The 13,995-nt window shown below is 44.0% G+C and overlaps 1 protein-coding gene across 6 annotated transcripts; it reads left to right on the forward strand.

The window, feature by feature from the left end:
* The first annotated feature begins 511 nt into the window (after window positions 1-511).
* LOC143886698 (Pentatricopeptide repeat (PPR) superfamily protein) lies at window positions 512-5,897 on the forward strand. Of its 6 annotated transcripts, none has more exons than XM_077390775.1 (4): window positions 512-2,307; window positions 2,975-3,195; window positions 3,311-3,505; window positions 4,897-5,897. In XM_077390775.1, exon 1 carries the CDS (start codon window positions 596-598, stop codon window positions 2,276-2,278), a length of 1,683 nt encoding a protein of 560 aa, XP_077246890.1. In that variant the 5' UTR covers window positions 512-595; the 3' UTR covers window positions 2,279-2,307; window positions 2,975-3,195; window positions 3,311-3,505; window positions 4,897-5,897. The 6 variants fall into 6 exon arrangements, 5 of the variants coding, with proteins under 5 accessions (XP_077246890.1, XP_077246892.1, XP_077246891.1 ...); XM_077390777.1 differs by having other exon boundaries at window positions 3,421-3,505; XM_077390776.1 differs by having other exon boundaries at window positions 3,088-3,195.
* Window positions 5,898-13,995: the final 8,098 nt, after the last annotated feature.

A 13,995-nucleotide genomic window follows, 5' to 3' on the forward strand; every position in this document is an offset into this window, starting at 1 on the left:
ATACCGTCATTGCTTCTTCTCCGGGAAAAGAAGTTCACGACCCGTAGACCTTCTACCTCCACGCGGCTGAAAAAAAATGGGATCACTTCTTATGGATTCGTTGAGAATGATTTTGATCTAGTTCATGGCCTATTAGAAGTAGAAGGCGCTCTGGTGGGATCCTCACGGACAGAAAAAAATTGCAGTCAGTTTGATAATGATCGAGTGACATTGCTTCTTCGGTCCGAACTAAGGAATCGGCCTCATGGGTATTTTGGTCTTTTTACAAGGTAACTATTGTCTTTTCACATATAAGGATAATCTAGTCTTGGTGGGAGTAAAACACAATCCATCCTGGGCATTTTAGTCACAAATTGATGGCGAGACTTGATTTGCAAATTTGATTGAAATGTGACGACTGCATTTGCAAATTGTCAAACTAGAAGACGCTTTTTGCAAATAAAGCAAACTAGATGACTTCTTTTGCAAAAATCCCTTAAAAATATTTGCCCCCAACTGCAGAGTGCAGACTCACTGACTCAGCCCTTGGTTTTAAATTTTCAAGTCACACTTCACTCTCCAACAAACCGGGCTAAAGCTCCTCTGATCAATTCAAATGGCATTTTCAACCCAACGATTTCTAGGGTTTCGCGTGCTCCTCAATCGAATCAGGTTCCAATCTTCTCCCCTCTTTTCCTCTAGTTCCTCACCTCCATTTTATACCCTAGACTTTTCTGAGAACTCTTCAAATCGCGAAAATCCATCCAAACCCTCGTCTCAAATCGATGAAAGATTCGTCTTGCAAGAACTCTCAGACCTCCTCTCAATCACTAAAACCCCAATTTACAATCAATTTAAGGAAAACCCCGTTCTAAAACACGTCGAGATTAGGGTTTTAGATGGATTTCTATCGTCAGCTGATAAATTGCGAGGGATTTTCCTTATGAAACTCAAAGGAAAATCTGCATTAGAATCTGCCTTAACATCTGTTAATGTTAATTTAACAATAGAGATCCTTTCAGAAGTAGTGAATAGAGGGAATTTAGGTGGAGAATCGATTGTTTCTTTCTTTAATTGGGCGATTAAGCAGCCCACAATTGTAAAAGATATTGGAACTTATAATATAATTCTCAAAGCTTTAGGAAGGCGGAAATTCTTCAGTTTCATGAATGAAATGTTGGTTCAAATGAAGATTGAAGAGATAAGCCCGAATTCGGAAACATTGTATATTGTAATGGAAAGTCTTGTTAGGGCTCGTCGTGTTTCGAAATCGATTGAATTGTTTGGAAGATTAGAAGAATTTGGGTGGAAATGTGATTGCGAGTCTTTTAATGTGATTTTACAGTGTCTCTGTAGGAGATCTCATGTTAGAACAGCGATTTCGTTTCTTAATTCCATGAAGGAGAAGATAAGTTTTAATAGTATGACTTATAATGTGATTATTGGTGGGTGGGCAAAGTTAGGAAGAGTGACTGAAGTGGAGAGGAATTGGAAAGCAATGATAACTGATGGATTAAATCCTGATTCTGAAACATATAGTTATCTTATTGAGGTTTTAGGAAGAGTGGGTCGGATTGTTGACGCTGTTGAGGTATTTGAAAAGATGGAAGAGAAAGGGTGTTCCCCTGAAACTGTTACTTACAATGCGTTGATTTCTAATTTTATTTCAGTTGGAGATTTCGATGAATGTATGAAATATTATGTGGGTATGTCTGGAAAGAACTGTGCACCCGATATTGATACTTATACCAAACTGATTAGTTCTTTTCTTAAGGTACGAAAGGTGGCTGATGCACTTGAAATGTTTGATGAGATGTTGAGTAGAGAGATACATCCGAGTACTGGAATGGTTACATCTTTTATTGAACCTCTGTGTACATTTGGTCCACCTCATGCTGCTATGATGTTTTACAAGAAGGCAAGGAAAGTAGGATGCAGAATATCATTGAAAGCTTATAAGCTTTTGCTTATGAGATTATCGAGATTTGGTAAGTGTGGAATGGTGTTGAAACTATGGGAGGAGATGCAGCAGAGTGGTTATTCTTCTGATATGGAGGTTTATGAGTATGTTATCAATGGACTTTGCAATATAGGGAAGCTGGAACATGCTGTATTTGTCATGGAGGAGGCGTTGCGTAAGGGCCTTTGTCCTAGCAAGGTCATTTATAGCAAGTTGAATAACAAGCTACTGAATTCAAATAAAGTAGAGATGGCATATAAGCTTTTTTTGAAGGTTAAAGCTGTGCGTCGCAGCGAAAATGCACGGAGGTTTTGGCGTGCTAAAGGCTGGCACTTTTGAGCATATGATCATTCCACAGAAAGTTATAGGTGAAAGCATGCTATATCATTTCTGGCCAAATTGTTATTATTGAGTCGGCCTTGTATATTATACTTATGTCTTATCTATGCATCTCTATGTCATGTGCTTGTAATTGTATGCATGATTGTACTAGAATTAGATAATCACATGTTATGAATTTATTTTGAATCTTATATTTTACCTATATTTAAGGCCATCAATTGTTTACTAACTTTCCATTCAAAATAATAAAAAAAAATAAATTGTTTACTAACTTATAAATTTCCATCCATTAAAAAAAATTGTAGTCATTTACTGTACCAGACTAAGTATACCAACTAAACTGAACCCGCCCTGACCTTGTATCGGGATCAGCACCATATTCATTTATGAAGTATCAAAACAGTATCCAACTAAAACGTTCCAGAAATCCTTTGCCAATACCATACCACTACCTTGAATTCTGACTGTTCTACGCTTAACCCTACGTAAACAACCTTGATGGTTATCATAACACTGTGTAGCATTGGATGAAACATTTAGTGTTATACAACTTAATCATCCACTCTTATGCATAAATTCGGTGTTCTCCTAGTGAACGCACTGTGTTCTCAGTCAACTGTTTGTATAGAAGCTTCAATGAAAGAAGTTGCTGACAGAAAATTAACCTGGAGTTTATTTCTGTCGTTGGTGCAGGTTTCCCCAGTAATTGGCCTATAATCTTTTGTTTCAACACCTTTAGGATGCCTGATGCCCCTCTTGCATACAGTAGATATACTTATATACATGATGTCTGTGAAGGGCCTCAGGGAATTGATGTTCACCGTATTTTTGTCCAAAAGAGTAATGCAAGCAATTTCTTATTGTACCTCATCGTTATTCTCTTGCTGGCAAAATCCTGTCATTTGTTGCTGAAGGTAATTAATGATCTCTCTTTGCTATATTTTTTTCTTCGATTAAATTTCAAGGTTGATATATGCTTTAAACACTTTTTGAACAAATATTGGCCTTTTCCGTATATCTGGATTTTAGGGGAAATTCTTATACGAAAGGTGGAAGTGAGGCTGTTAATCTGCAGGCTGAAGTAATAGGTCATTGCTGTTGGTATGACATTTCTGACATGGTAACCCGGTGACTAACAGGAAATATTAGATATTGGTTTCCTTTGGAGTATTCTCCTGGGTGTCTTCCTTGTGAAAACCTTGAATTGGAACTCCATCAAGAAAGGTGAGATTCTGAGAATTATGGTTAATGTCACTTTGATGATCTTTGAATATTTTGTTGGGATTAAGTAATTCCTGTTGTTCCGTATTTATTCTTAGTACACTCTGTTTCCCATATGTAGGCTAATGGGGGTGATGGGTTATCCAAATTCCCAACTATGGAGTCATTTTCTCAGTAATGGAATTAGATTTCGAATTATACCTCTCTTTTCTTGTTAGTGTGAGAGTATAGTTTCTTTTTCTAATTGAAGAAGAAGAATTGTAATTTTGATCAATTAGTAGTACAACTATGTTTTTTTTTCTTTTCTATTGGTTGATTTAAAAACAATGTTGCAAGTAGCCCTCATTTTGCATTTTCATATTGATTATTTCTTCAAAAGGTGTATTCTCTATGAGGAATGCTAGCATGATGCTCAGGGGGATGCCATGGCCATGTTGGTCACTTCCTGCATGCCTTGTGTGTGGCCAGTGGTCTGACCAAAGTGGTTTTAAATTTCGACCGAAATCCGAAATTTCGGAATTTCGGTTGAAATTTCGTTTTTTCCGAAATTTCACACAAAATACTAGTTTTTTTTTTTTTTTTTTAATATTATACCGAAATTTCGACCGAAATTTAATATTCAATAAAATAATCTTTTCGTTCTAGTACCGGATTTCGACTGAAATTTCGAAATTTCGGTCGAAATTTTGAAATTTCAGGGTCCGAAACCGGTACCGAAACCGAAATTTCAAACCATGGACCAAACACACCGTACTCAGGGAGTTGCCGTCCCGGGCCCGACATCTTTCCTGCGCATCCTTAAATCATTTTCCATTTGCTGAAGCCTCTTATTTTGATGTCTGGTATGCATATCTTGCTGTACTCTTAACATGCCGATTTATTCCGTGCTGTTAGTTCCATTTGGGTCTCATGAAAAATGTCCATCTGAGAAATTTCTATGTTGCAATGCACCTCTTTTTATTATATTTATGTTATATACTTCTAGAGATTACAATTTATAATACGCTTTTATTCGAAGAAGCTCTCCCCCTCAAATCCATAAAAGAGGGGATACGTATCTATTTACTCATCAAATATTTGTGGGTGCTATACCTAAGGTCTTGTTTTTGTTTAATACCTAAAATTTCGTCTTTCTCTACGATATGATTTTTCACCTGAGGTCTTAGAACAAATATGGTGAAATCATGTTGCTTAATTGAGCTTACTTGAAACCAATTTTAATCAAATTTTTACCTCTTGGGTCTTATTTCCCTTTATAGTTATGTTCATGATTGTTTTTGTCTCTGCTCTATCATGAATGCTTTGTGAGATTACCTCTAAATGTCACTTTCTTTAGTTTCTTTAGCAAGCATTTTTCTTTGCAACTAATGACTTTTTGTTATTGAATCACGCAGAGTCTGTCATGATCTTGCCAGCATTCAGAGTGCAACTTGAAACACACTATATGAGAGTTTTAATTTCATGCTAACTTGTCTAAGTAGAAGATGGGCTCTTCCACTTAGGGATTGCTAAATCTATGCTATAGGGGTGAGAGCTTGGCTGATTTGGCAGATTAATGCTGTCAATTTTGTTGGGGGTTCCACGCGAATGCAAAGATCCCATATCAGTAAAGTGAATGGATGTGGAAGGGCTTATAAGGACTTGGGCACCCTCCCCTTAACAGCTAGCTTTTAAGTGTGTGTGCCACCTAGGTCCCAACATGTGGTATCAAGGCCAAGGTGTGGTAACCCTGGTTTACTCGAGGAAGTTCTTGGTAATGCCGGTGTACCCTCGAGGACAGAGAAAAATCCCTCGAGGAAGATCTCATTGCTCCCCTGTGGAGGCGTAGATTGTTGGGGGTTCCACATGGAAGCAAATATCCCTCATCAGAAAAAGTGAATGGATGTGGAAGGGGTATGTAAGGACTTGGCACCCTCCTCTTAACGGCTAGCCTTTATGCTTGAATTCTACGCGGGTCCTAACAATTTTGATATATTGATACCTGTTGAGGACTTGGCACCCTCCTCTTGACGGCTAGCTTTTATGGTTGAATTCTGCCCGGGTACCAACAATTTTGATACATTGATACCTGTTGAGCATATCTACAAATACGCGGCATGTTATCATTCACATTTATGGATTGGTCTCAAGATTTGAGTCTTTGCATACACTCAATATGAATGAGTCATGAAGCACATCTCTTCAAATTTAGCAATGAATATTGCTTTTGAGATTTCATAGAATTTATGAATATTTTATGAGAATGTATTGCCACCAATATCATTATTCATGTTCCTATTCTTTGGTGCAATTTTGCTGAGTGAGATACAATCTCCGATTGAAAGACGTAACTACGGTCTTATTAAATTTTGGCTGTAAATTTCAAGTGTATGACTTATATTCCATCTGTTTCATACGCTACTGTGTTATACTTGTACAATGAATGAATAAATACACCTGATTCCATCTTATTTCTAAGGGGCTGTTTGGATACGCGGATTTTAGAATCTTGGATTTCCTCGAAATCCTTCATGGGAGACAAAAGGAGGAGACCGACCGTTTCGCTTCTCTCTAAAATGTTGAATTTTAAGTAAGAAATCTAGGTTTTAGAAATCTCTCCCCCATCCTGAGATTTTTAAAACCTGGAAACATGGGGTGAGCTCCTACTCTCTTGTCGACGGAAAGAAGGGCGAGAAATCAGAAAATGACGGCTGGTCTCCCTTTTTTTTTTTCTCATCTCCCATCTACGATTTTGAGGAAATCCAAGATTATGAAATCCGTGTATCCAAACGGCCACGGATTTTAAAGTCTTTGATTTCCTCAAAATCTTGGATGGGAGACAAGAGAAGGAGACCGTCCGTTTCGCTTCACTTTAGAATCTTGGATTTAAGGTAAGAAATCCAAGTTTTAGAAATCTCTCCCCCATCCTGAGATTTTTAAAACCTGGAAACATGGGGTGAGCTCCTACTCTCTTGTCGACGGAAAGAAGGGCGAGAAATCAGAAAATGATGGCTGGTCTCCCTTTTTTTTTTTTTCTCATCTCCCATCTACGATTTTGAGGAAATCCAAGATTATGAAATCCGTGTATCCAAACGGCCACGGATTTTAAAGTCTTTGATTTCCTCAAAATCTTGGATGGGAGACAAGAGAAGGAGACCGTCCGTTTCGCTTCACTTTAGAATCTTGGATTTAAGGTAAGAAATCCAAGTTTTAGAAATCTCTCCCCCATCCTGAGATTTCTAAATCCTGGAAACTTTGGATGATTTCCTACTCTCTTGCTGATGGAAAGAAGGGCGAGAAATGAGAAAACGATGGCTAGTCTCCTTCTACTCTCGTTTCCCATCTACGATATTGAGGAAACCCAAGATTCTAAAATCCTCATATCGAAACGGCCCCTAAATGTCCCTAGCAGATGACCATGTCTTTGCTATGTGATTTAGTAAAACTTGGTTCAATTGGATATATACTTGATTTTTGGAATTTTGAATAGTTAAATAACATACTGCGTAATGTTGGATAGTTCCATAGGCGGAGTTGCATTTTCTGTTTAAAGTTCCTTCTATTAGCTCATGATGTGATTGTTCTTTCTTTGCAGAGTGGGAGAGTTAAGCGCCATTTTATTCCCATTGGCAAGATTCTGAAACCTGTGCTGAATGTGTGTGACCCCTGTTACTTGTTACTGGAGCCTGGCTCTCATAATACAAGGGGAAGCAGAATTGATGTTAGTTTTTCAGGTAATGTTTGGATGTCTGCTGTCCTTTCTTTTTATGCTAGTGGTTTTTTTTTTTTTTTTTAATGTGCCCGCGAGCCTGTGTTGTGGCCTGTGGGGGATTGAAAATCAATCTGGGGTTGAGCCTTTACCTCAATAATCAGTGATCTGTTAGGGGTTACTAGTCTGATCCCAGCTTTTTTACCAATCATAATAAAAGAATATGAGAGAAAGAGAGAGAGTGAAAATCAGCATATCCTAGTTGATGCCAACAATATTGGTTTCATGCCTCTAGGTAGTTGAAAACATTAGAACTGCAGACTAGGCCTCGTTGGCATGACAGTATATGCACTGAAATAGTTGTGAAAGGATGACCTGGATTGGGACACTAGCTCAATGGATTGTAGGGGTGCAACTCGGGCCGGGTTAAGGCCAACCCTAACCCAACCTGTCTAACCTAATTTTTCAAATCAGGTTGGGTTGGATTCAGGTTGGCCTAGGTTAAAAATAGAAAAAATATATATGAAAATATGGATATTGGGTTCGGAGCTGGATTCAACTCGCAATAAAATCATGATAAAATTAGAGGGCGGGGTCAGGTTTGGGTCGGGCTGACCAAGTCTTCAACCGTAACCCAATCTGGAACAACCCAACCCAACCTGAGCCGAAATCGGGTTAAACCTATCGCGTTCCGGTTGGACGCAACCCAAGGTGCACCGTTCAGGTCACAAGCTCCATCTCAGCTTAAACCCAAAATAATAATATATAACATGACAAGAGAATGGTGGGTTGTTTTCTCACCAATTCAAGAGGGATTGAATATGTCTGTCACTTACAGAGTCAAATTGTTTGTGCAGGAATTACAACCGCCTGTGAAAATGATGGTTCCTGTATGGAGGGCCTTGTGTGCTACTAATCTACTATGGATGGTAAAGAAAGTGCACATGGAGTAACAGAAGTTGGTCAGTAATGTTGGGGTCCACAGGCATAGAGGGAAAGCAATTCAACTCTGGGAGTTAGGGGAGCATAAAAAGCCCTCAGAAAAATAAGAAAAAAAAAACCCAATTTGAAGCAGCATATTATTTTTTTCATTGTTTTTAGGATTTCTCATGTTCTTTCCACTTGTGCCTCATCAATGCTCTCCCATCCTTCCTCAGCTCATCTTTTACAGTTGGGCCCTAACCTTTCAGTTGGGATTTGGGGAATTCATATTCCCGAAACCTGAATCTTGTGTGTAACCAGACAACCCCTTCCTCACAGAGAGTGCTGTCGGGTATGGGTATTCTCCAGGCCATGTTTGGCCACCGTGAAAAAATATTCTATGGAATGTTTGTGAGGCCAGTTGTTAGGAGGGGAAGCATGAAAAGGTCCTATAATCCAGGAAAATATAAAAACAATTTTAAGTGAGGATTTTCTTTTCACTAGTTTTTAGAAATTTTTGATGTTTTCTCCAGTCTCACCACTGAATTATTTCATGGTTGCCAAACATGACCTTAAGGGCACATTTAGCTACCATGATTCTCAACACACACACCCCCCCTTCCAAATATTAGCTTACCCAATGGTGAGGGAGGCTGGGAGAGGGATAGATTTTACAGGGACTGAACAAGTAGAGGGTGAGAAAAGCCTGAAAATCAGGAAACAAAAAACTCTGCGTCAAATTCCTGATTTTTTCCCCTCACCCTCTACTCGTTTGTGCCCTGGTGTTCATGGGTTTGAGTCACGGTGACAACCTCTCTAAAAAGCAGTGGTAACGCTGCGTTCATCTAGCCCTCCGCAGACCCCTCAATGGCGGAAGCCTCGTGCACTGGGCGGAAGCCTCGTGCACTGGGCTGCCCTTTTTAGTCATTTGTGCCCTCTCAAGTCTCTACTTCTCCCACACCCACTACCCCAGCTTGGAATCCAATTTATCATGAAAACTTTTCATAGTTGCCAATTTCCAGACATGGCCTAAGTGTCCTGAATGTAGGTACCTGATTTGTCACATACTTTCCGCATGGACGTCTATTTGGTATAATGGACCCTCAATCACGGACCCAATCATCTTACAATGGTGCAATCGGTGGGGGCAAATGTCGAGCTATTTGGGCCTAATTCCAAGTCAAGAGTGGTCCCACCTCCTCTAACGATGAACTTGCACAGATTGAGTCGACAGTGCCAAACCACCTCATTAAGAGGCAGATTCATGTCAATATCACCCTTTCTTTTTTCTTTGTTCGTAGTAACAAAAGTCACACTTACACCTTTGTAAAGAGTCAAACCCAGCCTGTGGTGTTACAGGCATGGGTCCCATGGGAGCCACACTTACTTTTTAAAATAGCTTTTCTAATAATTATTTCTACTGCTTGAAAAATACGTCTTGAATATTGGCAATAACTTCAAATTGCAACTACATATGGAAAAATAAAATAAAAAAATTAACCTTATAGCTTGTATAAAATAGATTAACCTTGCTGTAGAGCCCACATGTTTTAGTACTTCTCCATCTATCTCTTTTATATTGAAATCTAACTTTGTTCTGTAGATGAAGTCTAGAAAAAGTAACCCGTAGAACTAATCACTTGCCTCTCGGGTCAGCATTGATTCAGATCTCATTCAAAGAGAAAGATATAAAATATCTCGAATTCTTTGATATAACCAAGGTTTAAAATTTCGGTTTCGGTACCTGTTAGGCCTAAAATCGGTAACAGGTTATGGTAGGACTGGGTGGTCCGGGCTAACGAGCCACGGCTGAATGGCTGGTTGAGTCCTGCGCTGCACAGAGTACAGACAAGAAAGAAAAGGGTCAGAGGACCAACCCGGAGTGATACTCCGGACGGGCGCTTCGACACTCAAGTCAGTATGAGCAGGAGTGTAGAGCAATGTCAGAGCAAAAAGCTTAGAGTTTTGGTTCTCAGATTTTCAGGACCCTCACCTTAGCACAAGTGAAGGCTATTTATAGTGATTCTGAGCCACCTGTCTAGGACAGGTGGTAGTTTTGAGCCAGGTGGTGGCCTCTGTATGGACCAGGTTTCATACCTAAGGAGGGCAGATGGAGGTCCCTGATTGATCCAGGTGTCACACCTAGTGGAGACAGGTGTTGGCCTTCCAACGGTCCTTGTGAGGGCCACGTGCCAGAAGCTAATTGGATGCTGAGTTCGGACCCCTCAGTGCTGAGTCCGGATTGCTGAGTCCGGATTCCCTCAGTGCTGAGTCCGGACCCTATCAGTTGCCCCCTGGTTCTTCAAGCCATGAAAGTGGCTAGAAGAAGCAAAGAGAAGGTAAAGACAGCGTCGGGCCGGCCTTAAGACCTCCAGGCAGCTAAGGCCGGGCTCAGACTCAGCTAGGAGAAATAGTGGCTGGACAGGAGACTCCTGGCGCCCTGGCCTGGCCTTGGCGCTTGGCCTGAAGGAGTACGGCCGGGCAGAAGGCATTCGACTATCCAGCAAGGCTGAATTTTTGACCAGAGGCCTGGGCGGCCAGGGGTCCTGGACGTCCTTGGTTCAGGAAGTCATGTGGTCCTGCTCGGCTAAGGCTGTGAACGGCCAGCCGGGCAGGTCTTTGCTGGTGAAACCTTTTGTCGCCTAGCGAACGCGCCATATCCTGTCCGGACAGCCGGACAGGTCTTTTGTCTCCCGAGTTATCCTGTCCGGACAGCCGGACAGGTCTTTTGTCCTCTAGCGCTTTTGTCGTCTAGCGAACGCGCCATATCCTGTCCGGACAGCCGGACAGGTCTTTTGTCGCCTAGCGCTTTTGTCGCCTAGCGAACGCGCCATATCCTGTCCGGACAGCCGGACAGGTCTTTGTCTTTTGAATTATCCTGTCCGGACAGCCGGACAGGTCTTTTGTCGCCTAGCGCTTTTGTCGCCTAGCGAACGCGCCATATCCTGTCCGGACAGCCGGACAGGTCTTTTGTCGCCTAGCGCTTTTGTCGCCTAGCGAACGCGCCATATCCTGTCCGGACAGCCGGACAGGTCTTTGTCTTTTGAATTATCCTGTCCGGACAGCCGGACAGGTCTTTTGTCGCCTAGCGCTTTGTCGCCTAGCGAACGCGCCATATCCTGTCCGGACAGCCGGACAGGTCTTTGTCTTTTGAATTATCCTGTCCGGACAGCCGGACAGGTCTTTTGTCGCCTAGCGCTTTTGTCGCCTAGCGAACGCGCCATATCCTGTCCGGACAGCCGGACAGGTCTTTGTCTTTTGAATTATCCTGTCCGGACAGCCGGACAGGTCTTTTGTCGCCTAGCGCTTTGTCGCCTAGCGAACGCGCCATATCCTGTCCGGACAGCCGGACAGGTCTTTTGTCGCCTAGCGCTTTTGTCGCCTAGCGAACGCGCCATATCCTGTCCGGACAGCCGGACAGGTCTTTTGTCGCCTAGCGCTTTTGTCGCCTAGCGAACGCGCCATATCCTGTCCGGACAGCCGGACAGGTCTTTGTCTTTCGAATGCACCATATCCTGTCCGGACAGCCGGACAGGTCTTTGTCTTTCGAATGCACCATATCCTGTCCGGACAGCCGGACAGGTCTTTTGTCTTCTGGCGCTTTGGGACCTGTGCCTTGTATTTAATGCAGGCGGCGCATTTAATGCGAGCGGCGCATTTAATGCGAGCGGCGCATTTAATGCGGAAGGCGACGTGGCGCACTCCGGCTGGCGGAAATGGGCGGGATTTTTCCCGCTCTTCCCAGCTTCTCTATAAATACAGGAGTTTACTCTTCATTTCTTACTTTTCATCTTTTACTCTCCTCCTCTTCTGTTCGGCTGCTCAAGTTTTCTGCCCGCTTCGGATCAGTGAGCCCGGAGGTCCTCGTCCAACGCTCCAGTTCGGTAATCTTTTTTAGCTTTTAGCCTTTCTTTTCTTTTTTTCCTTTTTATGTCTAGCACTAGTTCGGAGACGGACTCCAGTTCAAAGGAGTCCGGTTCGACCAGTACCGCATCGGGGTCCGAGGCATCGGAGAGGGCGGTTCCGGCCTCACCTATAGTGGAGGCCGGTGTTGAGGGCGAAGAGCTAGTGATCATAATAGACGAGGAGAGCGGTGAGGAAATGAGTGTGGACTTAGACACAATCCCGGCCTGTGGGGACGGACCGGATCGGGTAGAAACCAGCGACGATGATGAGGACGTCGAAGCGGCAGTCCCTCAATCGTCGCGCATGCCAGTCGAGGTGATAGCGGAGGCACAGATGGAGGCCAACCCGCAGTATAACATCGGGGCCCTATACGAGGTGAACCATCTGTGGCCGAGCAGGCTTCAGATCGTCAGGGACAAATACTGTATTCCTAGCCGGTACATTCTGAGGGCGGCTGTCGAAGGGGATCGGGCCAGCAACGATAGCGCAGACCTCTGCGTGTATGAGGAGGCCTTCCGGGCCGGGCTTAGGCTCCCCTTCCACCCCTTCTTTGCTGATGCACTGAATTACTACGGGCTGGCAGTTACACAGGTCGTCCCGAACTCTTGGAGGACACTGATCGGCTTCTTGTACCTTCTTGAAGTCCGGCTCCGTAGGAACCCCACCGTGCCCGTCTTCAGGATGTGTGCGCACCTGAAGAGGCATAAGGACGGCGGCTGGATCTACATTAGCCAGAGGCCTGAAATGAAAATGATCACTGGGATACCTTCTTCCATTCACACATGGAAGAACAGGTTCTTCTATGTAAAGGACACCGCGCCGGGCTCGCAGTGGCCGTTCTCATTACAATGGAGAACGCCGGACACTCGCCGCCTTAGTAAAAAACCAGCTCTCGAAGACTATGACCATATGACCTTCGCTCTGATCAAAGAAGAGCTCAAGCGAGGTCCAGTTCACTGCTCAGAGTTCGAAGAAGAGGCCGAGCTGGTCGCACTCGGGGTCAGCCGTGCGACGCCGGCACGTACGTAGATACTATGGGATAGCATTTATTTTTCTGAAGTATTTTTCAACTTTCATATTGCTGACTGCGCTCCGTTCTCTTTTGCAGAAATGGTGAAGCAGATGTCCCTCTTGGACAGAATCAAGCAGTCTTCGGGCGCGTCCCCAGCGCAGGAGCAGCCCCAACCAAAGGGCAAGAAGAGGAAGGTGCCGGAGTCGACCCCGCCGATGGTCGCGCTGGCTAAGCCTCTTAAAAGCAGCCGGGCGACGCATAAGCTTGCCCTATCGAGCCGGGCAGACACCAAGGGTCAGAGCTCCAAGTCCGGAGCGGCGACGGGGTCAAAGCACGGCGGGGCAGTACTGGGTATGCCGGCTACGGCATCGGTTGGAGGCGACAACGTCTTCCGCCCGAACTGGGCCGTGCAGAAAACGGACACCGGCCTGGGGGATACCCGGGTGGCCGCAGAGTTGATGTACAAGGGTGTCCTCGCCCGCGACCGGCTAGCAGTCGAAAAAGAGGTGCCGGAGACCTGCGAAGCGGCAATCAGCTCCGCCCTCTATCAACTCCAGGTGTACTCAAGGGATATGGCCAAGAAGCGATATCTCTTCTCTGAGACGATCACAAGGATCGAGTCCGAAAAGGCCCAACTCCAGAAGGAGAACGGCGAGCTCAATGAAGCCGTCCAGATCAAAGAGGCCGAGCTCAACAGCTTACAGGACGAACTGCAGAGGGTCAAAAACCAGGCCGTGCAGGATCTCCTGAGTGCGGCTGAGAGGGCCGGAAGGAAGGAAAAGGCGGTCGTGGAGAAGGCCGTGAAGGAAACTGAGGAGAGGAAGGAGGCCCAGCACTTCGACTTAGGCCTCCAGGCCTACAGGGCGGGTTTCCTTCTCTGCTCCGAGCAGGTGAAGAAGATTCACCCCGACATCTCCTTGGACGGGCTAACCGTCCCGTATGCACCTCCAGAGGATGAGGAAGATG

The sequence above is a fragment of the Tasmannia lanceolata genome, unplaced genomic scaffold (genome assembly GCF_043159265.1).
Source record: "Tasmannia lanceolata isolate RefF3 unplaced genomic scaffold, GAP_Taslan_0.1 ptg000011l, whole genome shotgun sequence".
Lineage (NCBI taxonomy): Eukaryota > Viridiplantae > Streptophyta > Magnoliopsida > Canellales > Winteraceae > Tasmannia > Tasmannia lanceolata.